The following is a 26,179-nucleotide window of genomic DNA, read 5'->3' as shown; positions in this document are numbered from 1 at the left end:
TCAACAAACAAATGAACATTTCACTTTTATTTATTCCGAGGTTGGGGGCAGGGGGTGTCAGTGGGCTCTTACACAAAGTATTCATTTAAATGCTTTGTAGAGATCTGCTGCTGCTGCTCACCGAGCTCGCCCCTGGCTCAAGGCCCTACTTGCTTAGCTGGGTTTCAGCTTCTCTTCAGGCTTAGGCAGTGCTGCTTTGCAAGTACAGCCTTCTCTGGGGGATGACAGAGGCGATCCACTCACCAGTGCCCTGCTTGGCCTCCTCCCACGTGTAGCGGGGCACGTAGCCAAAATCCTGCTGTGCTTTTCTGTAAGAAAAGGTGAACGGGGTGTTCAGCAGCGTGACCAGGTGGCGGTTGGTGGAGGGGATGTAGCGGACGAAGGGCCGCAGCAAGAAGCTCACGATCTCCAGCAGCAGCGAGAAGTAGTAGAGCACTGTCAGAGGCATGGGCAGCTGGGGCTCAATGCCAAACCCCAGGTCCTTGGTCAGCTCGTAGTTCAGATCAGCGTAGCTCATGTGAGGAGTGTCATCTGAGATGTAGTAAAACTTGCCCCTGATGTGCTTGGCTTTCTGCGGGGCTCGCAGGGCTTTGGCTGCCTGCACGTGTGCCCAGGCGATGTTCCCCACGTACACAGGGTTCACCAGAGCCTCCTTCCTGGAGAAGCGCAGGTAGACGTTCTTGTTCAACAGGCACTTATCCAGATGGCCCTGGAGAAATGGGCACCCTTCCCCAAAAATGTACATGGATCTCAGGGCACAAGTCATCAGCGTGCCACCATCCTTCAGCACCTGGCCATCTGCTTTCAGCACAGAATCCTCTGCCAGTCTTTTGCTTTGGGCATAAGGAAATTTTGATGTGCTCTCATAAGGTGTATCTTCGTCCCCGTTGAAAATGGGGTCACCTTTGCAGTTTGGACCTGTCACTTCTATGGTGCTGGTGTATATGAAGTGCTGGACGTTACAGCGGACACATGCCTCCAGCAGCAGCTGAGTACCTTCAAAAAGAAACATGCAAGGCAGTCTAGAGCTCCCCAGCCAGGAAGAAGTGGGCTTTTCAAGTCAGAAACAGCACCTCTGGCCTGAGCTTGGCCAGATCTCCCCTCCCTGCAGCTGGAAGAATCCTGTCCTGAACTGGACAGTATATTCAATGACACTGAACCTGCTCTGAATCTGTATTTAAGTAGCATCAGTGCACCTTCCAGAGCTAAACAAGGGTGAACATTTGGTCCTAATTGCATGCTGTGGGGTTTTTTTATGCCAAGAATAAAATTTTTGCCCTTCCTTAACTTAGCATGGGTACTGACCACAGATTCAGGAACTCGTGCCTCTTGGTTGGATTGACTTGGCTTAAGGCAGAGGACCTTCAGAAGCTGCCCCTCAGGCATCATCCATGCTCTATGCTGAAGCCTGTGTTTTTCAGGCGTGAGGATGCTCTTGGGTTGTTTGCTAAGAAGGGACAGAATTAATACAAGACCTGAAGGTTTGCCCCAAAATCCATCACAGCCAGTGCAAATCTATCCAATATTCAATTGACTAAAGAGAAGGGCTTGAAGAGAAACATGGTAAAGCAAGGCACAATAACATGAAGTCAAAGATCATAAAGTGCAGTGAGAAAAGTGATGTTTATGTGTGTATGCCTCCTTTTCTGGCATCTTCTGTCTTTTCTTTGCAGTAGTACAGGATTTCTTACTTTTAAAATCCTATCATAATGCTTTCACTGGGGGCAGCAGAGGTCAACTGTTCAAAGTCTTTCAAATAGTCAAGAAGGTTAAACAAGGAAAGCACACTGAAGGGGGAAATAAATACTTTAATGTGTTGCATTTAGAGTCTTCTTTTTCCACCCAGCTTTGAGGCAGAAATTGCCTTATTTGCTGTGCATGGTGTAATGGGAGAAATTGAGTGTAAAAAGGCCAGTGGACTTTGGAAGAGAAGACACAGCTCAAAGACATTTGGAAACATCTTTGGCAAAGGAACATTAAACTAAAATGACTGATATAGTATCAGAAGAGTGTAGCCTAAAATCTAGGGGATGAATTCAAACACCAGCAATGAGGCACATAAATTATCTTCCAATTCTGCTCAGTCTGTCACAGCAACAAGTGAAGGCAGCACAATGCAGATCAGACTAGTGTGACTGAAACGAATATAATGAATTAAAGAGGTTCAGAACAGCCAAGAACATGGACTCGTGAATGAGTGAAAAATGGGAAGCATTATTAAACTGAATATTGTTAGGACACCAAAATTCCTCTTTCTAAGCTTGAACAAGAAAAAGAAAGAAATTGAAACAAATGGAAAACAAATCTGGATAAGCCTTTCAAAAACATTAAGGAAGTGCACTGAAAAAAAGTTACACAGACAGGAATAAATGAATGTGAAAAATGAGTTCATGCAAGTCACTATGTTTAGATGACATACAAGCCAGGGTAATCTGGAAAAAACAATTTTTTTATATTATTTTAAAAATAATAGCTTAATTCCTGCTGTCAATACTGTTTAGAAAATGAGGGAAAGTAATAAAGTGCAGAAGGGCTTGATAAAATCAAATGAGATAGCAAGTTTTAAAAAAAGCAAACATAAAGTTATCTTGACAGTTGGTATCTGTTCAAGATGAATTTCACCCAAATAAAATGTGGTTTATTTGCAAATCAGAGTTGTATGTAAAAACTTTAAAGATTCCTAGAGTAATAGGAATCTGAGTGTCTTCCAAACAGCATGTAATAAAGTAAATTATTACTTTATTACATGCTTTATTCAGTGAGCGGGTCTCCGTGGTTTGCTTGCCCTTCTGGCTGAGGATCTGGTTCACAGAAGGTATTTTGTTTAGGTTATAATAAATTATTTTCTCAATTCCCTCCCTTTTCAAAATTTGCTTCCCTTCCTTCCTAAAGAGATATTTTTGCTCTGAGATATTGTGTGGCAGTGGAGGAAAGCCCTGCATCAGGGCATGTTTAACTTGTTCTCTTCTGTCCTTTGTGGTTTGTGAACATCCACTTCTGATTCTTCAAACATTTATATTGTACAAGTTCTGTTTCCTAGGAGAAACAAAGCTTTCATCCTGCAAGACTGTGAAGTACATAGCAGTGCCCTGGCTGGTCAGAAAGCCAGAAGAGCATCAGAATGGAAATGGAAGGAAACAGGGAAGAGAGGGCAGCAGTATCCACTGACTGACCTTGTGGTCAGTTGGCTCTGGCAGCACGACTGTGGATGGTATTTAATTCTAGCAAATGTTATCAGCTAACCCTCTCTGGCCCAGTGGGCTTTCTTCACCCATAGGCAGACACTGTTGGCAGGGGAGTGAGTAGTGGGGAGTCAGAGCTAAAGAGCTTTCTGGGTCTGGGACATTTTAATATTTGTTTGATTTTTCTTTTTTTTGTAATTGCTTTTTAAATTATTTTTCCCCATGGAAAAATGTGTTTAGGCAACACATTCTGCTGTGAAAAACCAGATTGTAGCACGAGTATCATCATAAAGACAGAGCTTTACAAATCCTCTTTCTGAGCTACCAACCATGTATATTTTCGTATTACCCAATGCATGAGTTTCCAGGAACTTGCCTTTCTGCTCCTCCCTCCTGACAGGGGCCTAAGAGGCTGCCCACTGGGCTCTATTTTTTGATCACTGACAATTTGTGGCTTTGATTGAGCAGAAATGAAAGGGTCTGGGAGCTAGTGGTACAGGCAGTGAGCCATGCTAAAACAGCTAAAATGCGATCCCACTGTTTTTAAGGTACATGTAAGAAACAACTCAACTACCAAGAATTCTCTGTTCCTCTGAACACTGGTGAGCAGCCAGTATTTGTGAAAGTGATGCCTCTACAGGTATGCTCCTTATTTTCCTGTGAGGAAGCCCCATGTCTGTGGCAGAGAGGAACAAAGAACTGGGAAAGCCGTTCATGTAAATAAGAACATCTTCCCCAAATCTCCCCCAAGCTGTTGAAGCAACACAGCCAGGGAGGTCAGTGTGCATGCAGGTTAGGTTGTACCAGTTCTCTGAATGGCACTGAGGGTTTTGGCATCACAGACGGGGGGGTAAAGTCGTTCTTTAAGGAAATACATTTAAATTTCCTGGCAACTGATGCTACGCAGGCCATTCCTAAGTCTAAACCTTCTCCCTTCATCTGATCTTTCATGAAGAATGGGGGTTCCTTAGTAGAAGGGAACATCCCATCATTGAGTCATTGAAACCCTTCCCTCCCATAGCTTTGAGTCTGTTGGGGAATTTCAAATTATAAGCTCAGGGTGGGAGAGCTCTTGTTCCTATCAACTGCCTTCTGGCAAATGGGAGGAAAAGGAGAAGAGGAAGAAGAAAAGGAATAGCAAGGAGAGAACCACAGGCTGTGGATCAGTGCAACGTTTTTGTAATTGCAGCCAGAGTCTGCAGTATTTGTAAAAATTGAAAAATGTACACAGGCAGGGATGCTATGTGGGGAGGGAGAACAAGAACCAATTTCTGAGGTGGGCATTGGGATTTCAGATGTGAATTCCTTTCAGAAAGTTCCACTGAGTGTGGGTTTATGACTGTCACTACTGAAGGCAGAGCCTGTGCAGATCTCAGGATGGGCGTATGTAAGTGTTGACAAGAGTGAATGGTCCTGCATTGCCTTGGAGTGGAAGGCTGGGTGTGGAGAGGCCCAGAACTGCTTGGGGCGGCACAGACACAGGCTTTGCACCCTTAGGTATCTCTGCACGAGATGCAGAACAACCCCCTTAACCTGGCTCATAACGAACACAGGACAGGTGCTCCCTTTCCTGAGCAGATGGTGATCAGGACATAGACGTGGGTTTGAGAGAGGTGCTTCACCTGCTCACCTGTTACATTGACTTCCCAGAGCAGCTTCTTCTCGATGAGGCCCAGGGTGTCAATGAGGGAAGCCGTGTGGATGACGAGGGACACCCCCTGGCAGGCACGGTGCAGGAATGTCACATCTCGGATGTCCCCTTCCAGGATTTTCACCTCAGTCTTACCCTTGAACTCTGCAGGGCAGCAGAAAACAGAGCACAAGACCTTACAGGCATCCTGAGAAGAGCATTGGAAGGAGTGGTGAAGGGCTGACCCTGCCTGGCAGGTGCTGACTGTCCAGGAACAGCAGGGATATTTTAAGGCTGTGAAACAGAAGGCATTTCCCAATTACTCTGTTGTCAAATGCTACTTACAGGGCTAAATAGAAATTTATTTTGCATTACCTACCATAGGTCTGGAGCAACATGTTCCTTTCTGTTTTATTTTTTTAAAGAGAAATCTTTGCTGCTGCTAGCAAGCTTCCTTTAGGTCTGACTGTTTTAAAGTTCACAGAGGAGTAGTTTTAGCTGTGCATGTTCTGGCGACTGGCTGGCTATAGATGTGCTAACCCAAGTGTACTGAACAGGCACTGCATGTTCCTGTCTTCAAGGTGATGAATGATCTCTCTCCACCCAGAGCATGTGAGCACAGGGATGTGTTCATACCTACTTTCTGCCCCTTTACCTTGCCTGTATTGCAGCTCTTCTAAGAAATTACATACAGCTCTTACACATCTTTTTCTTGTACCTTGGCCAGGACTTACAGTGCCTCTTCCAACTCCAGCTCCAGCTCCATTTCCGTGTCTGTGCTGTGGGGTCATTTTTAGCCTGCACATCTTTCTGGTTCATATTTGAACTCTCAAGTCTGTTCTCCTGAGCTACCTCAGCCCTGGCTTGATTAAATCCTGCTTTTTAAGCCCTCTCCCTCCACAGCAGCTGCTGTGTGTGATGCCAGTGGAGCTCTAGGTCTCAGAGCCATCCTTCCCTAAGCTGTGCTGGGCAGAAGCATTGTTTTTGCAGCCCAGAGCTACACAAACATGAGCCAGCACCAGATGATCACTTGGAAGAATTTACAGTCCAAGGCAATGCTGCTCTGCATTGCTCAGTCATCTGGCCTGGCTGCAGCCATACCATGGGAGAGGAGAGGACTATCTCAGCATGACCCACGGCTTGTAAGGAGGTGGTGTCATTGCAGCAAGTCCTCTGAGAGCCTCTGCTGTGGCTGCACTAGGTGGCTCCCCAGGCACAGCTACTGGGCAGGGACTCTGCACCACAGGCAGAGCCTCTGTCCTTCTTCCAGCACAATCAAATGCCCCTTTTAGATTAGAGAAAAACCTGATTAATTTGTACAGCTTTAGCTTCAGCCATGACTGAAATGTACCCAAGTGCTTTGTCACCAGCTCCAAAGCAGGCAGTATTTCATCCCATGTCCTTAATAGGAAACACTGAGAGAGACAGCTGTTGGGATCTGGAACTGAGTGGGAATATCTTTTAGAATGGTTTTATCTCATTTTCTCTGTAGCATGCTAGAATGTAACCCTGTATCAATTTAACAATTATTCTGATGCAACAGGCTTAAGAGGCTTTTTTTTTTTTCGCACCACACAGTTGGTCTGAGATTTAAGATTTGTGAAACATTTGCAAAACTGTTACTAAATCTAGAGTTCCTGCCCTCCCCAGCACAGTCATTGCCACATGCTCTCTTCTGCTCCTTTATTTTACAGACTGCATTCATTTCCTAGGACTCCATCTCCAGAAGGTTCACACTGACCTCTACTTGCATGGATGCAAAAGTGTCAGACTAGGGCTGGGCTTTTTATTAAGCACCTGGTAGTCAGATTTGCTCTAATAAATATTAGTCTTTTTACTGCCCTTAAGTTGATGTTCTCCATGAATAAGGCTTTGTGGGATTGCAATAATGCCAAGAACAAACAGAAAAAGTTTTCACAACATAAATTCTGACATGTGACCCCTTCAAAGTGATCACAGTGCCCAGGCAGGAGTTAGGAAAATGGAAGTTTTTCCACATACATATCAAAGCTTTTGGGAAACGTACAGAAGAAGCCTGTCCCTTTTAAAGCTGATCACAAGAAATCTGCTGTCTAGGTGCTTTGTGCCTTGTTTGGGCTTGCTTTCTGTGTGTGTGATATGAGTCAGGATATCTGCTCCTCTCTTCCATTTTAGCCAGCAGAAGTTACATGGTAAGTACAATATGGGCCTTGCTGACTTGAGCAGCATCAGCTGCATGCCAGGAATCAGCAGATTGATCTTGTTTTGCTCTGGGTGAAGAGAAAACTACAGGTGAGCTTGGAAGCAAAGAGAGGAAATAAGCAGCGACTCACAGAGAGTGGTTTCAGTGTGAGGTGGACAGCAGAGAGAAACTTGATTTCCGTCTACACAAACCATTGCCCAAGCATCAAAAGAACACGTGTGGGTAGGTCAGAGGGGGAGGAACAGAATAAATTCAAGTCAGCTCTCCATTTTTGCACAAAGTGATTATGACAAAGTACCTACTCACTGGGAAAGCTTGTTCTTCTTCACCAGTGGTTTCTGTGTCCTCTGTGTGGTAAGTAAATTCCCTGCTTGCTATGGGGTAGTTTTTGCTTGAAAATGCAATAGTTTCTCAATGAAATTCAGTGTCCTGTTGTGAGCAGTTTTTGACTCAGCAATACAGTCAGAACATTTGCCCTAAACTTAAGAACAACATAGGAATTTTGATTTCTCCGGAAGTGCCAATGCAACAGTAAACAACACAAAAAAGAATCATTTAAGTGGAAGCACAGGAAAGGCAGGAAGATAAATCAGAAGTGGAGATGGGAGGTAAGAAACCCAAGGCACCAAATACCATGTTCAACGTGACGTTCGTTCTCAACCACACAGTGTGACTGGATAAGCTCCAACTCACAGCACTCGACATGGACTGGATCATCCCCGACTCCCTGGGGCTGTGGGAGACCACAATTGCCACTCTCCTACTCAGACTGAGTGTGATGGTCAAGCTCTCAGCAGGAAAGTTCTTTGGACAATAGAGGAGTGCCCCTGAGCACCTTCTGGCATGAAGACCTGTGACTTGCACATACTTTTCTGTCATACTACCCACAGCCCCGACTCTGAGCAGATATTGCAAGTGCAAGGTGCTGAAGAGATTAGTGAGGAAAAAACCCACTCAGCTCTGCTCCTGGCTATTCCAGAAATCCAGACAACGTCTGCTAGCCAGTAAAAGTCCCTGTAGTAAAAATAATGCAGGTCAGAAGACTCCAGCCCCACCAACAGGTTTTGTGGCAGCCCCGCACCTGGAATAGGAGTCACTGTGATAGAGAAGGGCTTGAAAGGGAATGGTAGGGAAACATTCCAGGTAGTCCCGAGCACAGGGACTGGCAGGACACTAGAAGAGATGTAACCACAAGGGCTGATACAGACAGAGGAGCTGCCAGTCAAAGTGCAGGAGTTCAAATCTGTTTAAACACATCTGGAATGTCAATCTATGGTCCCTACTACCTGTTTGGGTAAATAGGGTAAAAAAGGCTTTGGTAACTGATTTTTCCCTACCTCCTGCACTCCTCAGATAGGCAGAAGGAATGTTAAAAGAATAGGAGAGGGGGTGTGTGGGCAGTGCTCAGTGGAGGAAGAAGGGAGGATAAGGAAAAAGGGCATAGAACTTGCCTATTAACAAAAACCCCAAAACCATCAAAACCTTTGCTGCAGTTCAGCCAAGTTTGTGCCCACACAAGCAATTGTTTTCACTCCCCAGGATGCTCCATTATCCCCAAAAAACTCATCTGGTTTAGAACAGTGTAGATGCCTCTGCACTGCTGCATCAGTGCTAAACCACACACACAGTCCTGCTGCTTCAGCCTCTACTGTAGCTGCAGGTTTTGGGTTTGTTTCTGTGGAAACTCTCTGGAACCCAGAGCAGGAAGGGCTGCTGCAAGGCTCAAGGGCATCTAGAAATCCTCAGTGAAATGCTGAGTCAGATTTAATGAGGAAGAAGTTTGAGTTGTAAAAAACCATGATAAAGGCTTGTGCAATTTGTACCACGTTTCTGGAGCACTGTTGCTATTCCTTGATGACACTCAAATTCTCTATAGAGTGATCAAGGCACTTTAGCAAATCATACAGAGATATTCCTAAAGGGTTCCCATATAGTTGCCTGTAGAGAAGAAGCCTTGCAACGAAGATATGATGGAGGAAGTTATTGTCAAGTAAATATAATGTAAGGACTTATGAACCTGACTGAATTTAGCCCCCCTATGTGCCTTTTTATAGATGTGCTCAGTATCTCAATAAACAGGACATTTAAAATTAAACACTCTGAGATGCTTTCCCTGCCACAGACTGTCTCTGACACTGGGCACATCACTCACTTGTGCTGTCTCCAGTCCATTCAAGAAGGCAGAGTCGTGCTGTGCACTTTGCAAATGGGTCCTGTCTCTTCTGTGTTTAGCATTTGCTTAAACAGGAAACTGCAATAATGTTACCAACAAAAGCAGTTTTAAAAATACCTCACCACAGCTCTCAGCCAGAAGATCATTATTAATCTAATTAATCACATGTTGAAGAAAACCATTAGAATTTGTACGCACAACTTTGTCACTGCCTTTTAGTCTGGCATACCAGAGCCCAGCACAGTATAGCAATGCTTGCATTTCCCTTTCCCCCAAGAAGAAGTGTGAGATTTTTGCACTAATTTTGCTCTGTGGGTTTTGTTGTAATGTAAGTCAGATTTAAGACAGCCTGTTTACTGCATGAACAGCATAAAGAAGCCTCAGGGCCTGACAAGAACACTCTTGTTTTCGTATTTTGCACCCTATTTTTGTGCTGGGGGGAGAGAGAGGGATAAAGCAAGGCTTCCTTGAGATAAAACCTCTATCTGCAAAGCTGGTTTGGATGAGAGGTAAAGGCTTCCAGGCTCCCCATGCGGGACAGCAACACACATAGCTGCACACACAGTCCTCATGGAATGGCACTTACTGTCGAATCTGCCGAGTGCCTCATCGCTAAAGGCTTTGTCCAGCAGTCGGATCTCAGTCAGCGCCTCCTTTTCTTCCAGCAGCAAGCACACAATCCTCTGGCCAAGAAATCCTCCTGCTCCTGTCACCAGGCAGCTTACCCCAGCCAGGGACATTGCTCTGGGTTGCTCCTCGGTGGTGAACTCACTGTGTCTTGAGCTTGGTTCTCCTGCTGGCTCTCCTCCTGCCTGAGAGAATGAACATATGACATCAACTTCTGGAGACTTTACAAATCAAAGGGTGTTACCAGAAGGAGACACTACTGAAAAACAAACTTTAATCCCTACATCAAACAATTTTTTAAGCATATTTTACTTTTGCTAGTTATTCCTATTCAGAAGTAGTCTACATTTTTTCCCATGCAAAGAAAAAATTTTTACAAATCATTACAAACCAATTAAATTAACAAATCTGAAAATGCTCAAAAACAACTTCAATGCCAAACAAACCCCACAAAGGTTTCCCACAAAAGTCTGCCTTGAGTCTCAGTTCCACCTCTCTAGCACTCAGAAGACTGTGCGGGAGATTTGCCTGTATTTATATACTGCAGAGCACCACCTCAGTCATTTTGCTCTCCTCCCTCTTGAATGGCTCCTTTGCTGCAAAAGAATGTGATGCTTCCACACCACTCCCACCGAAGTGGAAGGCTCTGGATGCAGTGAGGTCTGAGCCTAGATGTGGTCCTGCATCCCTAAATCCTCAGAGAATAAACCCTCATCTTGATAATTCTCTCTAGCTGCATTTCCTTGTGCAAAATTGTGCCAATATTGAAGGTAGGGAGCATTAAAATTAAATACAAATAGCAGGACAAACTATTTAGAGTGGTTTGAGGAGTAGACTCTAGTGCTGTATATTTTCTGGGCTTCCATACTGGGTGTACTGGGCTTCCCCATTACAACATGGGTTTCTCACTCTCTCTGTGTGAGATCAAAAACTAACCCCCGGGATTTTGTATTTGTTCAGTATACTAGAGGCATTTGAAGTGATGAAATTGTTTAATGTACCATCAGAGTTAAATTCAAGCTGCAGGAGGGAAAGGTTCACCTCTGGAAATGTCTTGTGCAAGAGTACCTAGTAAAAGTCAGGCTGTTTGTGTCTCTGCAGGGAAAATACCCAGGTGTTTCTCCCTGGCATTTCACTCCATTTCAAAACTGTTTTCTAGTGTGAGACCAGAGCAGGGCTTAGGCATTAGCCTGAAGCTCCTAGTGCCAGCTCTGCCTTCCTGGGTCTGTCAGCACATGCTGACTGCAGCTGTATTTTCTCTCTCTCACACACAGGGATAGGCTGACATCCCTGCTGAAGAAGGAAGATAAATAGGGAGCTGCCTTAAGTGAAAAGGCCTTGAGCTGCAAAGAAGAAATCTAGCAACACCATTAACTAGGCTGAAATCACTGGAAAAGGGATCCCTGATTTGGGGCATAGCTGGAATGGATCTCTAAAAATGCTTTGTTTCCATTCGTGCCACTAACTGCTAAGCTCCTTTTTTTATTCTATCATGGGTTTTGTTCACTCATTAAAGACAGCCCTGGAGAAAAGCTGTAGAAGAAGCATGCCACACTTTTTTAGAGCAAAACTGGGCTTGCATGTGACAGGAAGAAAGCAAAACCATTTCTTTTGGGGGAGAAAGGTTTCTAGCTGACACAGATGATGAAGTTTTGGCAACTGTTTCAGTCTCAGCATCCTTGAAAATCTGTTCCTTACCCCAACAAAGCTTTAAAAAAATTGTTATCAGTGCTTCTTTCCTTGGCTTTTCACAGTCAAGACCTTGACATTGTATGCTCTTATCAGAAGCTGCTGCAAATTAATTTTGTGCACTTTCAAAGGAAAAATAACTGGCTAAAGCCTGATGCTGCAAGCAGCATTTTCTGAAACAGGGCTTCCTTTTGCTTTTAGAAAGGAAATAAAATGCTTTAAAGAGGCATTATAAAACCAGACAACACCACACAGCCTCTTAGGATAGAAAATGCTCTCTTACACCAAGCTTGCCTGTTAGAATAACCAAGTTTAGCAGGGGTAGTGCTTCTATGAGAATATGAGTGCTGCTTAGGGGACTGTAGGGAGATTTACTGCTGCTATTCTTTTGTCCTCTTAGGTACTACTCGGACAAATGCTTGGTTTAGTTTGAGGGAATTTGATACATCACTACATAGCAGCCTTCATCTGAACTGCTGTTTGTGAATGTCAGTGGTCAGACAGCAGCAATTTGCTCAATTCCAGCTCAGACCTACTGGTGCTTCCTGCAGTCTCACCTACAGACAACATTTTCACCCCTTGTTTCTTGTTGACATTGCTGGTGGGGTTGCTGGGTGGCATGACAGCTCCTCCTGTGCAGACAAGACTGGCTCTGGTGCTCCCCAAAGGACATGGAGGCAGATGCTGGAATGGGCTGTACACCCCAGACTGGTGCCAGTGAGCAACAAGGCCAAAGTCCACCAGACCCCAGACCACCAGGAACAACTTGATGAACTTCAGAGTTATTGCACAGGCAGGGGACTTGCAGACTAAAACATAACTGAGCAGTATCTAAAAAGTTTACCAACGCTGCATTCGGTGTTGAGGCATAGACATTTTTTAACTATGGTCTTGTCTTCCTTCTCTTTGACTTCATTATAAAACAAAGCTGCCACAATCTGATATTTTGCTGTAGAATGGACTGCATGACTAAGAGCATAATTTTAGAAAATCAGAGCTTGTACATTTTGGGGTGTGTTGGAGAAATGCTAAACATGGATTAAGTGGATAGCTTAGTGTATGTGCAATGCCATGTCCTATCCCAGCTGTGTCCCTGATTTGCTGGCCCAGGAACAGTGTTGCTCCTCTGACTTTACTGGTGCTTACTGTGACAGAAACTTTGGGGCAATGACTGGCAGGTGTTAGAGAATGTGTTTTCTTAGCCTTGTCACAAGGAGAAAAAGGGACTGGGAGGGAGTGTAGTGGAGAAAACAGAAAGAGAAACAGTGAAGGGAAAATTCCCAGCAGCATCAGGAAAAAACTGTATCATGGTACTGGAATGATTATATGCAATAACATTGCAAGGAATGGAAGTTTTAGATAGGATAACATGTACTTTTGCAATGCTGTTTATTATGGAATCAGGTAAAACAATTTTGCAATCAATCAGGCTATCCAGGATTGAGAATGGGAGAAGACATCTTTTTGTCCAGAAAGAATTTTAATTCAGGAAAGGGGTTTCTAAAGTCTGCCCTGTTGCCCAGAGTGATGAGAACTGAAGCAGGGAAAAGAAAAAGCATGCTCATTACTTAACTGGACCTTTTGATTTCAAAATATAGAGTAATTGTGACCAAAAAGACACACACACACACACAAAAAAAAAAAAAATTCATGTTTCTTCTGATGTGGAAAATTAATGTGTTTCTTACCACTGCATGCCTGTAAGCTCAAAATGCTTACATGGTGGCAGCTCTGGGAGAGAGGCTGTATTTTAAGCTGTAGATTTACTCAAGGAAAACTTCTGCCCTTCAGGGTGGGGGGCACTGTTCCCTCCTGGAAACATTTTCCTCTCTTCTAATTATACATTGACAAGAGGGAACAAGATTTAAATAATTAACCTTTGGACGACTGTCCTGCACCAGATTCTGAACTTCTTATAGTAGGGAACAGTTGTAAGACACTTTAATCAAGGTATGAAGAAAACCACCTTAAGGGGCTTCAGTGTTTCTGTGTCTTCAAATCTGACAAAGAAAATATCTCCTATTTCAGTACTACCAAAATTATTTGGTAGAAATAGAAAGGTGATTGTAAACATTTCAGACATTATCTCCAAGATCAAAAAAACCTTCTGGTAGTAGTCTTTGCTATATTAGAGAGCACATAAGTCAGGCAATTAAGTAGAAACAAAACTTTATCTCCTTTTCCCTTTACTATTTCCTCAGCTGAACTTGATGGGTGAATCATATATTTAAAGGCTGGAGAAATTTGCATCATATGCCAAAGAAAAATGTTTATATTTGGATCCATTTTGTAGATAAACTACCCTTGTAAGTAGACTGATTCTCTGTCCTGTCCTCCAGGGATGCAAGGAAGCAGCAGAGTTTGATTGCTCCTTAACCCACATGTTTACAATCTTCAGGGACAGTTTTTTGTAAGGTTTAACCTTGCTTGAATGTGTATCAGAGGTATTCACAACAGTCAAGTACAAAAAGCAGAACAGGGTGCAGACAAGGGGGCATAAAACTTTGGTAAGCATTGGCACAGGCCTAATACAGATCATAGAAAACTCTCAGTGTCTTGGAAAAACTGGGCTTGTTAAATAGACTCAGCCTGATTGAACCCTGTAATGTCTTAGTTTAAGTTCACTCACCAAATATCTTTGCTTTTCTCTCAGAAAATGCTTTCTTGCAGCCTTTCACAGAGATACATGTGCTGCCTCTGCAGCTCCATGTAGTTGATCATGGCAGCACAGTGGTATGGCAGAGTACACATCTCATGTGCAGCTCTTATTTTATGATTCTGTGATATCCCCCAACAATTCAGATTAAAGGGAGCCTCTGGAGATCTCTGTGCCAACCTCTTCTCACAGCAGTGTCAGAGAGGTTGCTCTGGACCTTGACCAGTCAAGCTCTGAATATCACTAATGATGGAAGTTTCACAAACCCTGTGTTGCAGTTATCTGACTGCCCTCATGGTGATTTTTTTCCCCCACTGATTTCTACTTGGAATTTTCCTCATTGCATCTTGTCCCCATTGCCTTTCACCCTTTTACTGTACACATCCAAGAAGCTGATCTGGATCCAAATGAGTGGTAAAAGACAGCGATGTGATCCCCCCTTCCCCTGCCTTTAGCCTTCTCGGGACTGAGCACTCCCAGTTGTCTCATTCTCTTCTTGTACATCCTTGGAATCCATCAACGTGTGTGATGTGCTGTAATTCCCAAGTCTTATCTGCCAGGCTGTCAGTCTGCTGACAAGGTTTATTGTTACTGGAACAGAGAGGAAGGCCTCTGTGTGAAGGCCTCTGGAAGATCACTGCAGACACTGAGAGAAATTAAAGTCTAAACAGAATGAGCTAACAGGGTTAGCTTCTTCCTTTTGCCTCCTTTGGGCCAATTTGAAGTAGGGTTTATGCAAAAGGTCACTTTTTGGTAGCATGGGTCCCCCGGCACATTCCAGGGAAATGGGTACCAGGGTATCTTCCAGCTCCAAAGCAGGGTGAGGCAGGGGCTCTGCCCACTGAGAGCTGGCTCTTTGCCCCAGAAGTTGTACTCTGCTCCACTCTTTCATTGCTCTGCATTTAGAAGCAGTGGGCAAGAACTGTCCCCACCTTCAAAGGGTAGCTGGGGTCCCTGGTAGCTTATGCATCTTGTTTCTATATCTGTTATGAATAGATCCAGGAAACACCAAACTATGGTCTTTCCATAAAGATAGCAGCCGGAACATTTACTGTCCCAGAGCAGGAGAGATGTGTGGATTGAGTTACAGTGAGCGTTGGCACGACAAGTGGAAAAAGCAGGGCATGTAGTTTTCCATGTCTGGCTGTCCAGTGTAGCAGAACTTTGGAGGAAGACCCAACATAGGTAATGTATTTAAGCAAGTTATAATTACCCAAACTCTTAAGGAATTCATTGGTCTCAATAAAGGCAGAGTGCAGCCTGTGCGAACACAGAGCCTTTCCTAATCTCTTCAGAAGCTTCTGGAAGGCCTTATAAGGTACTTATTGCACCTCCTTTTTCATCTTCAGTCTGGCTGGGGCCTCAGCTTGAGCTGCCTCTATTTGGTGGGCACGGCAGGAGGCTGATCACAGCTTTGAGAACTGAACCAGGTGTTGGCCAATCTCTGAGACACTGGCACAGCCTGCAATAAATGAAACATTGGTGAGAGAAAAAGGTGTATGGATGAAGCTCGGAAGCCCCCCTGCTCTGAATCACAGTCTGGTATGAGCCAGGTTGGAATAGGTTGGTACTTTGATATCTCTACTCCTCAATGGCATCTTCAGCCTTGAGGTTTGGCACTGGACTCCCCCCACAAGAAGAGTTAGAAACACGAAAAAAATTATTTTTATAATAAACTGAGCAGGGTGAAATCTGGTCCAGTCAAGTCAGCAGAAAAATGTAGACAGGAAAGATACAGGGTTTGCTGTGTGCCAAGTGGCCAGAGGTGGAGATAGGCATTCCCATTTCATTTGGTCAAATAGGGGTGGGATAGGGGTGCTGTTGACAGCTGGCTGAACATGAGCCAGCCGTGTGCCCAGGTGTGATACAGGCATCCTGGCCTCTATCAGCAATGGTGTGGCCAGCAGGACCTGGGCTGGGCCCCCTGTGCTGGGCCCTGGTGAGGCTGCACCTCAAATCCTGTGTTCAGGAGAGGTTTAGATTGGAAATTGTTATCAAGCACTGGACTAGGCTGCCAGTGAAGTGGTGGAGTCACCAGGTCTGGATGCATTTAAAAGGCAGGCAGATGTGGCACTTAGGGACATGGTTTCATGGTGGAATTGGCAGTGCTGGGTTAACAGTTGGACTTGATGATCTTAAAGGTCTTTTCCAACCCAAAAGATTAAATGATTCAATGAATTTCACAGCTCCAGCAAAAGGATCTCAACCTGCTACTCTTGCTGAATCCTGTGCCCCTTTGCATGTAAAGAACTGTAAAAGTCTGCTGGAGAAAAAACCAGGAATCTTTACTGCTTGAAAAAGTAGCCCATAAAACCAGATTTCGGATTTCGGCTCCAATCTCCCAGTCAACATTGCTATCCACTTGAGTTCATGGCTGCTAGAGCATGCTGATGTCTGAATACTTCTACACTGGATCTGCATGTCATACTTACTGTCACAGAATATCCTGCATTAGAAGGAACCCACAAGGATCATCAAGTCCAATTCCTGGTCCTGCACAGGACACACCAAGAGTCACACCGTGTGCCTGAGAGCCTTGTCCAAATGCTTCTTGAACCATGCCAGGCTTGGTGCTGTGACCACTTCCCTGGGGAGCCTGTTCCAGTGCCCACCACCCACTTGTTCATGAGTAAAACTGGAGTTTGCACCGGGCTCTGCAAATTTGCTGTTTGGTGAGGGGTCAAACAGGGCAGGTACAGCTGGGAGCAGGAGTGAGAAATGCAGAGTGAGAGTAAAAGCTTGGAGGAGACTCAAAGGCTTTCAAAGCATGTGTAATTACCAACAGACTGTATTCTCCAACACACAGAGAAAAACTCTGCATCCATTTTTAATGACTTTTTCATGCAGAAAAGAAATCAGCTGCATTTTACCTTGATAAACGCTAAGTAAGTCCTGAAAAACATATGCTGCCATTCCCAGGAGAACAGAAATTCCAAGTTTTGCTTGGCTATACTTAGGAGTTTTGCATCTCTTTACTTGGGTCACAAAGCTGCTCTAACCCACTCCCTCCACGCAAACTTGATGGCTGTGGCACCTGGAATGCCAAGTGGTTTCACAGGAAGCAGAGAATCTCCTCAAGTATAGCAACAAGAACCCGCACAGCTCCTGCGGATTCCGTTTTTGTGATCCACCCATCGCACTCCTGATTTTATAGGGCTTGCATGCAGAAACCTCTGTAACACCCATTACAAAAAAATACTTACCAGCCAAGGCCATAGACAAGCGAAACTCATCCTGCAGAATTCTCAAGACATCTTGAAGACCTTCTTCACCCTGCCCCAACAGAGAAAGCAGTCAGGGTAAAAGGAGCACTGGCACGGAGCAGTGCTGCAGGATGCCTGCACCCTGAGAGCTGGGATAGTCCCTTAAGTCCATGCCAATTCCAGTCTCTCATGCAGATGAATGATTAAAATGATATGATGGATGTGCTCAGTTCATCACAGATTAATTTAGATGCTTTTCCTTTTGGGATACATCTGAACAGGGAAAGAAAACAAAGCTGTTTTTCACTTCTGACATTTTGTAGCTGGCTCTTTTTTTAAGCTTTCTGTTTTCCCCCACCAGTGGGCTTGCTATTTAAAATGTCAAGCCTTACAATGCTGACAGTTTTTTATGAAGTAATGAGAGTTTTATATACTTCAGAAACTGTAGTTTATTCAAATACTGGACTGAATCTTTAAAAACAATAGACTATATGTTTTTCTCTGTATGACACCAAGAAGCTCAAAAGCCAACAAAATGTATATAAGACTTTGATCTCCCTATAAAATATTGGAGGAATTAAAAATGTTTTTTCTCTTAAATTTTCTTTTTATGTCTTGCAATAATGAATGCTTTGGGTGCAGACAATGTTAGCACGTGTTTGTGCCCTTCCTCTGTTGTATGCTATGGTAATGCCACTGAGATACATCTTTAGGAAGATTCCATGGAATACAATACCAAAGCACAACTGAATCCCCCAAATCGCTTCTCCCTTCTGTTTGCATTGTGGAAAAAGTGCAGGCAACTCACAGGAACATCTTTTTCATCTTAGGCCCTTTTTTGATGTTTACTGGCAAAACAAACAGTACTGCCAACTCTTACAGGTTTTTTCAGAAGATACAGGCAATTCCTTCCACAAAGCCTAGCTACTGGAATCCACAGCAATCACACCACTGGACAAGAGTGCCATTTAAAAGAAAGAAAATGTTTCTAGACCATAAAAATAAGTATCTTTTCTTTTAGAGAAAATTCTGAAAGGTTCCATCCAGAGTGTAAAAAGAAAAAAAAAAATAGCAAAAAACCCAACCAGTACAATAATATTTTAATTTTAATTATATTGTGTTTACCTTCTGGATCAGACACCTAATTCATGACTCTGGATCATAGAAATATGCCAGGAGCTAAGCAGCAAAGCTGGAACTGAAATAGCAGTGGAAAACTCAGGCATCTCCAGGACACAGTTTTGCTCAGCCTCGTCCAAAATATTTCAGCCATCAGTGGGATGGAGTTCTATGTGTATTTCTGAAGAATTCATAGCACTGCTATGAAACTGGTGTATCAAAACCATTTACTGTTCCCAAGTATTTGCTGAAAGCAAATAAAATTGTCAGACTCATCTTTCTGGCAAATAAGCCCAGCTCCAATTTTCTGAGTCCTACAGTATTTTAGTGCCAAACTGCAACACCAAGAAATCAGGTCCACAAAACAATGTTATCACCTTCAAAATCTCCTTGTTCAAAACCCCAGGAAATTGTGAAATTCAGTGATATTTTTAAATCACAGGAAATGTCAGGGTTTCATTCAATTTGGGATGATTCACTTAAAACTCAGCAAAACAAAATTAAAAAATATATTCTGCACTGGTGAAAACCCTGTGACTTCAGTTGCAGGAGTGCTGGAGAGTGTGAGAAGCAGGCATATGAACTCAGAGCTCCTTACTCACCTTGTAAGCCAGGCCCCATAAAGCTGGTCTTCCAATAAAGACACATTTTGCTCCCAGTGCCAGTGCTTTTAATACGTCGCTTCCTTTTCGTATTCCACCATCCACATAAACTTCGACTCTGCCTCGTACTGCCTCCACAACCTCAACCAGAGCATCAATCTGCAAAGAAGCAGCCAGTCTCACCTTGAGGGCAGCTTTTGATTCCAAGAGAAGGAGGATATATTCCAAAGAGACAGGCAGGGATGCAATGCTTTAGTAGGATACCGTCTCCAAATGAAACGTGATGATGCATCACAAATAGTGAGCACCAGGAGCTGCAGAACAATGTGCAGCTTGCTGTTCTGTTTCCCCGATACTTAATGCCATTTTCCAGTGCTCTGCTTATGCTGATATTCTTTGCTATCACTTTTGATAAGTGAAAAAGTAACTTTTTCACTAGATTTATGAAAGATTTAGAACATAAATTTCAATGGGATAACTGTAATCAATATTTTACTTTCATTTGAGACAATGATGAATGATACAGCTGTTTGCAAAAAAGACTGATGTCAAACTTCTACTGCTCAAACTACCTAACCTTACATTTCAACTTAATCCTGGTGACCACTTGTTGAGTGCCTCCCCATAAAGCATCTGTGAAGAGTTTCATTTGCTGTGTAGTACAGTCAATCATTTCTTCCAGGTTAGGTCTCCTGATTCCCCAAGGTCTTTTCTGTAGAGTCCAGCATGGATTAGAGCCTAGGATGTTATTGCAGGGCAGCACCACACAGAGATGCTGACCCCAAAGGCAGTACAACCAGGGGCAGGACATTGCACTAAACATAATTAACTCTCCTTCAGAGCAAAGCCAAAGGGCTCTTTTCTGCAGTGTTTTATACCCTTTTGCCTTCTTTTAATCTTCTTTTTTTTTTTTCTGAATGTCAAGATGAAAACCTTCAGGCTGAAATTTTCTAGGACTAGCTCAGCAAGAGCCAGGCTTGGCACCAGAAGAATAGCAGAGCCCAACTAGGTGTCTATTCCTTGTCTGTGTATGTAAAGCGACTTTTAAGGTAGAAGAGCAGCTAAATGTGGATGCCATTTCTGTTATTATGCCTTTAGCATTTGTTTTATTAATTTTTTTTATTCATTATTGTCAGCCTAGACGTAGAATAGAAGAGAATTCCCTGGTAGCTATTTTTATTTTACAAAAGAAAACCGAGAAAAGAAAGTTCATAAGATACCGTGCAATGCAGAACTGTAAAATAAGAGCAATTGGAAAAACTGTCAGAAGCCAAATTACGCCAGTGAAATACACACACGTCCAAACAACGCATGATTTCTTTGTACAAATTAAAAAGCAGGGGAATTTTTCTCCAGATAAGTTATCCTTTTTCTGGCTCATGCAAGTCAATAAATTTCCACTTAGACTTGAGCCTGTAAATACGCAAGCAGACCTCTCACTAAATCTAGCTGCATTGTTTTGCATGTTTTGACAGATGTGAACAATGAGAATACATTATGCTCTCATTTGTACATTTTTGGTTCCAGAGCTTTGTTTTCTTTTTGCTGCAGTGCGCAAGGAGTTTGTGTGCACTGCACCAGCTAATGGAGACACAGGCAGAAACTCTTCCTGACTTAGGCCAGTAGTTTATCTGCACTTACATGGGTCCTGTGATACTTACAGAACCCTCCCAAGAAGCTGAGGAAATACTTCAATAGGTAGTCCTTGTCAGGGCATGGACCTCACCAGTTTAAAGCTAAAGTACATCTGCACACATCCACGGCCACTGGACAAACTCAAGTCCACCAGAAGTGTACACACAAACCCGGGCACAGAGATACCCAGGTTAATGCAAACGTGCAGACCGTAAACAGGGAAAAGGTGGGACATGTGCTCTCTCACTTACAGTGGCAGGTCCTTCATCCAGTTGCCTTCCTCCATGATTGGACACAATAATTCCCTGAACTCCATGTCTCACTGCCAGCTCTGCATCTTCTCTTGTCAAGATGCCTTTGATGATGATGGGCAGGCGGGTCAGGCTCCGCAGCCAGTAGATATCATTCCAGGTGACCGAAGGGTCCAAGCTGTTGGGTGGCAGTCCGTACTCAGACCAGTCATCTCCCTACACCCAAAAGGAAACAACAGGCTGAAACAATACACAGGTCCCTTGGTGTCTTTCCTTGCCCTAGAACAGACTAATCAAACTTGCCAACAGACATGTTCATCAGCTCCAGAAATGTCACGTCTCTGGAGGAGAATAATTACAATGGGGGTGGAGATCAGTGTCTCTAAGGCAGCTGGATGGGGATTTTGAAGACAGAATCCAGTCTGGCAGGAGGTCAAGCCAGGATGCTGCAGAACCAGCAGGGGAGAAGATACGCCCCGGTACAGCAAATGCCAAGGCAGCAGTTACCCAGTGGTTTTTGTCTCATGTGGTACGTGCCAGCGCAGTGGATGAAAGGACAGGCTCATTTTACAAACCTCAAAGGCTCGTTCCAAGTTCTTCACTTTCATGTGGGGAGGAAGACAGAAACCATTGCGGACATCGTCGCGTCTCTTGCCTGTGTAGGGCAGATCCGCGGTGAGGACGAGGCCCTGGAAGCCCGAGGCCTCCGCCCGCTGGACCAGCTGCTGGGACGCTGCCCTGTTGCGGTGGATGTAGAGCTGGAACCAGCGGAGGCCACCGGGCGCGGCTGCGGAGATCTCCTCCAGCGTGCAGGTGGAGTAGGTGCTGGCAATGTAGCAGGTGTTCATTGCTCTGGCCGCTTGAGAGGGGTTGGGAAGGAATCAGAAACAAAGGGATTTGAACATTCTTGCCAGACATCAGGTACAAAACCATGCACTGTTTGCAGAGACCACCCGAACTCCTGTTTCATGTGATCCTACAAAGCACAGGACAGCTGTGCCCCCGGAATTAACAGACTGTGTTTACCATGCACCCTTTTTGGTCCATGGTTAAGAAAGCAGAAAAGGGAGAGGTAATTAACCAAGCTGTGCTTTCATTTTGCAACTACATTTTTTTAAAAAGCATGAATTTTATCTTTATGACTGAGTCCTCACAGGAATGCACTGCTAAATCTACTCAGTGTACACAGATGAAAAAATATTTCTAGGGGTCAGCTCCCCAAACCCACCACAGAATTTGTGAAAAGGGGTATCTTTTTCTCCAAGGGAGACATTTCTTAACCAGTAACAAGGAATTAACAGTCTGAGTCCCATTTACCACTTTCACAACACATATAGAGCCCCCAGGACTGAAAACCTTATGTGGTTTTTGGTGTGAGCCAAAAATGTGTCCACTGCCCTTGTTTTAAGTTTGCAGCAGACTCCATGGGGCTGAATTTGTATGGTGGTAGCTGGAGAAGAAGCACATCTATACCGCTTCCCATGCAGGGTGTCAGAAAGTGGGAACAGAGTTTGCCCCTTCAAGCCTGAAAATTTTTCTCAGTCACACTTCAAGTCATCCTAACAGCTTCTTGAGGCTTTTCTGCAACTCCCTTTTTGCTACATGGCACCAGAGCAGAAGAGTACCTCTGGCTGTGCTTTTCTCTCCATCAGGCCATGCTAGCTGGTGGAAGCCTGTAGGGGCGATTCCTACAGGAAAGCTGATTTCTGTTCCCAGGATTTTAGTCCTAATGTCCGTCACGGATACGTCCCGCAGCATACATGGCTGGAAACGAATCCTGTAAGGCAAAAAAACCCCTTCAGGATAGTAGATGTTCAGTGAGTTTTCTGAAGTTTCATGGAAGGCAGGTCTTCATTCACCAATTGCAAAGCAGGTATGTGAGCCAATGAAGAGAACAGCACACAACAAAGACTCTTTGTCCTTTCTGTTTGCTTTTAGAGGTCAATTCAGCCAGCAGTTCAGTCACTTCTACTTTTCATTAATCCTGCTTTACTGGCCACAGTACTTAATTTCTGCATCTCCTGCCTCGGCTCACTATGTCTTGTTCTCCCACTGTCCATCCCCAGGTTCCTTCTACTTGCGGCCGGGCTGAGCCTTCCACTTCACCAGGCCTCACTGTACAGTGTGTCTGCCCTCCGGCTCTGCAGCATGTTCCCCAAATCCCACCCTACTTGCACATAGGCTTCCTGCTGTTCACAAGGAGCTCAGTGCTGTGTTTTATTTTATTATAGCTACTCGTGCCCCTTCCTGTCACGCCACACATACCATAGCACACTGTACCCTACCCTACCCTAGCACTTGCCTGTACCCTCAGCATCCCTAAAGCCTCATACAACCCGTGTCATACTCAGTCTGGCATCAGAGCATACAATATATGTCACTCAGGTTTTGCATTTAGCTTGGGGACCCCCTGGAAAGGACCCACCTGGAAAGGACAAGGTGTTAGGTGTCTTTGCTTGTGAAGTCCAAACACTTGCACAAAACCAGTTTAAAAGGTCCCCGTACAACCCCCTTCATTTCCTCCTCACATTACCTTTTATATGCCAGGATGTTTTCATCTCGTGTGGTACAGTCGTCTGCTCCAGCTGCAAAATAATCCCAAGCAATCTTGGGTAAATACTTCTTAGCATAAGCTTCGAAGTCTGAAAGACACACCATAGCCATTGCTGAGAGAGGTGCAGGGGACCTTGAAGAAATGAATAACATGGAGCAGAAATTAGATCCCTAAACTGTCATTCCCTCTTTCAGGGGCTCTTATGTCACTGAATACAAAACCTAGAGCCATCTATCTTAGAAGAGCTGCTGAGAGGTTATCTCGGTCTATCTTGCACATCAGTCTATGAATCCTCTACCCTACTACAAAGAAAACTTGCAGATGCAGCCATGAGAGGCAGGAGAAAGCTTGCATCGCTGTGCCTCTCTTCATTCTGTTCTAAACAGCAGCCTGAAGAGGACATTTTAGGTCCTCTGCTATTTCAGTTGTGTAATTCTGTCATAAGTTCCATCTTAAAACAAGCTGCATTATTTGTTCCACTAATTCTGCTCAAAGGTTGTCCCAGAACATCATTTGTTAAATTACCCCTAAGGACAGCTCCATGACTGAACAATTAGTTACGGAGCACAGTGATGGAATTCAAGATCATGAAATCTGGAAACAGAATCTACATCTAACCTGCTCCAGCATGAACACACTGTAAAACTATGTCCAGACTTTGAGTGCCAATCACTGTCAAGGCCAGTGCTGTGGAAAAAACAAAGCATTTTCTACAGATCTTCCTTTCTCTTCTCTAACAAATATCTTTGGGGCATTTGCATTACATGCTGGAGCATTGATATATACTATAAAAGGAACATACAGAATTTGGACAAACCATGAGAAAACACTGGCAAAAAACAAATTCCACAACATGAAACATGTTTCTGAGAACTACCCTCAGCTTTTCAGGGAATGGAAGTGAAGTTGTGTGACCCAGATGTCTAATCAAACCAACATAAATGCTGCCGAGAAAGTGCCTGCACTTACATACTTTTGAAGTAGCAAGAAATAAAAGCTATGCAAATTAATGTTTTAGCAAACCAACCCCGTATGTGCAGAAATATGTACAAAACACAGACAAAGTCAATTTTCTAAATTGTTTGTTGCAATTACTTCCATGGCACTGATTAAAATAGGAATTTAGCAAGGTATGTGGAAACATGAAGTTTTAAAACAGCTGTGGCTCAGTCTGACTTTTCTAAAAAATGTACAGGAAGAAGTAAGTATCCTAGTTTTCAGGATTAACCTCCCACTGCAGATTAGCCAGGGTTGCAAGCTTCACCAAAATCAGTCCCGTGTGTCCCATGCTGTACACTTCTGGCACAGATAAACACACAGGTTATGTACACAGAAACAACCTGTCAAACTGCAGGTACCCTGTGTCTCACTGACTGAAGTACCCGTGTCTGCATCTGAAAATTAGGACTCACAGTTCTCTGCTAGTAAAGAGCCCAAGATGAGGAACTCGTTGGAAGAGGAAGAAGAAATGCAACTGATTTCTTCAGTATTTTTCTGTCTCCTCTGACAGGCATTAGGTAGCAGGGGGTGTAAGTATTCCAAGCCTGCTCTCTCTGACTTCAAGACATCAAACATTGCTGATAGTGCAAGTCTTCATATATAGATTGTGACATTCTTTAAAACATCTGTCACAACTTCTTCTCTTCTGACTTTTAGAAAGGTCAGAACCATCATTAACCCATTAAGGTAAACCAAGTCCTCTCATGGCAGAATAAACATGAATCTTAAACAACCCAGGCCCAGTCCTGTCTTCCAATTCAGACCTCAGTTCAGACTTACTGTGGGTTTCAGGGAAAGCTGCAGGGGGTGAGAGCCTCTCCTTCAAGTTTTCCTGCAAACAGGATGTCGAGGAGGTCTTTTCACTGAGTAGCTTCTGTTTCTTCTGCAGTCAATAAGCAACCACCAGAGATTAAAGCTCAATCCTGTGGTAAACTTTGTACTGTTTGTATAACACTAACTTTGTTTTGCTATCAGGAGATTAAAAATCCCTTCTAAAAACATGCATCACCTTGTCAGCATTGTGATTGCTTGGGACAGAGCCTGTAGCTGAGCTCTTTGTCAGTGGCTGATGACTGTGCATTCATTTAGGCAAGCAATTTGGGGGTTTTAATGAATCTCTGAACTGTTGGTAACTTGTTGCTCCATCCTACCAAAATGATGATTCACAGACAGTATGAGCTGTTACAACTCCCAGCTACAAAGCCTGGACTCTTTACTAGCCCATGGGAAATGTTTTTTGCTTCCTACAGTGCATAAACAACTAAAATACCCTTTGTCTTCTGCCATTTTTAATGGCCTATAAGTGCTCTTGTCAGGACTGAGGTACCAACAGTTTTATGATATTGATTTAAATTTACAAGATATGAAAAATAAACACTGGACAGTTTTATTTGGCTTTTGGCTTCTTTTAGCCTTTAGGGTTCATGCTTTCAACATTTCCATGCAAGTATGAGAGCCTGAAGCTTTAGTTTTTGCTAACTGAGAATTGAGATATTACAATAGCAGGTGCAGAGGACGAGGCAGAAAGTTGTTAAAACATTCCTGAAGTATTGTTGGCCTCAGAGCTCAAGCAGCCCAGACAGGGCAGTGAGGGATCTACAGCACTGGGAAAAAGCTGGAAGCTAAACAGAGCTGCAGCCTCAAGACCTAGTGTTGAACTGGCTGGTCTGGCCCAAG

General features: G+C 43.9%; 2 protein-coding genes across 7 annotated transcripts; both read right to left on the bottom strand.

The window, feature by feature from the left end:
- Nucleotides 1-10,373, bottom strand: LOC116439319 (3 beta-hydroxysteroid dehydrogenase/Delta 5-->4-isomerase-like). Its single transcript, XM_032098680.1, has 4 exons — nucleotides 10,350-10,373; nucleotides 9,754-9,979; nucleotides 4,813-4,977; nucleotides 1-996 (listed from the first exon to the last, which is right to left on the bottom strand). The coding sequence occupies exons 1-4, from the start codon at nucleotides 10,356-10,358 to the stop codon at nucleotides 182-184; spliced, it is 1,215 nt and encodes a 404-aa protein (XP_031954571.1). The 5' UTR covers nucleotides 10,359-10,373; the 3' UTR covers nucleotides 1-181.
- On the bottom strand, nucleotides 9,899-25,525 carry HAO2 (hydroxyacid oxidase 2). Of its 6 annotated transcripts, none has more exons than XM_032098684.1 (8): nucleotides 25,283-25,502; nucleotides 23,483-23,635; nucleotides 22,575-22,726; nucleotides 21,525-21,808; nucleotides 20,950-21,165; nucleotides 19,064-19,222; nucleotides 17,343-17,412; nucleotides 9,899-9,979 (listed from the first exon to the last, which is right to left on the bottom strand). In XM_032098684.1, exons 2-8 carry the CDS (start codon nucleotides 23,611-23,613, stop codon nucleotides 9,936-9,938), a joined length of 1,056 nt encoding a protein of 351 aa, XP_031954575.1. In that variant the 5' UTR covers nucleotides 23,614-23,635; nucleotides 25,283-25,502; the 3' UTR covers nucleotides 9,899-9,935. The 6 variants fall into 6 exon arrangements, with proteins under 6 accessions (XP_031954575.1, XP_031954574.1, XP_031954573.1 ...); XM_032098683.1 differs by lacking the exon at nucleotides 9,899-9,979 and adding an exon at nucleotides 14,702-15,601 and having other exon boundaries at nucleotides 25,283-25,506; XM_032098682.1 differs by lacking the exon at nucleotides 9,899-9,979 and adding an exon at nucleotides 16,559-16,632 and having other exon boundaries at nucleotides 25,283-25,518.
- Between the last annotated feature and the right edge of the window lie 654 nt (nucleotides 25,526-26,179).

Source organism: Corvus moneduloides, chromosome 2, assembly GCF_009650955.1.
Source record: "Corvus moneduloides isolate bCorMon1 chromosome 2, bCorMon1.pri, whole genome shotgun sequence".
NCBI lineage: Eukaryota > Metazoa > Chordata > Aves > Passeriformes > Corvidae > Corvus > Corvus moneduloides.
This window is presented reverse-complemented; position numbering and strand designations above follow the sequence as displayed.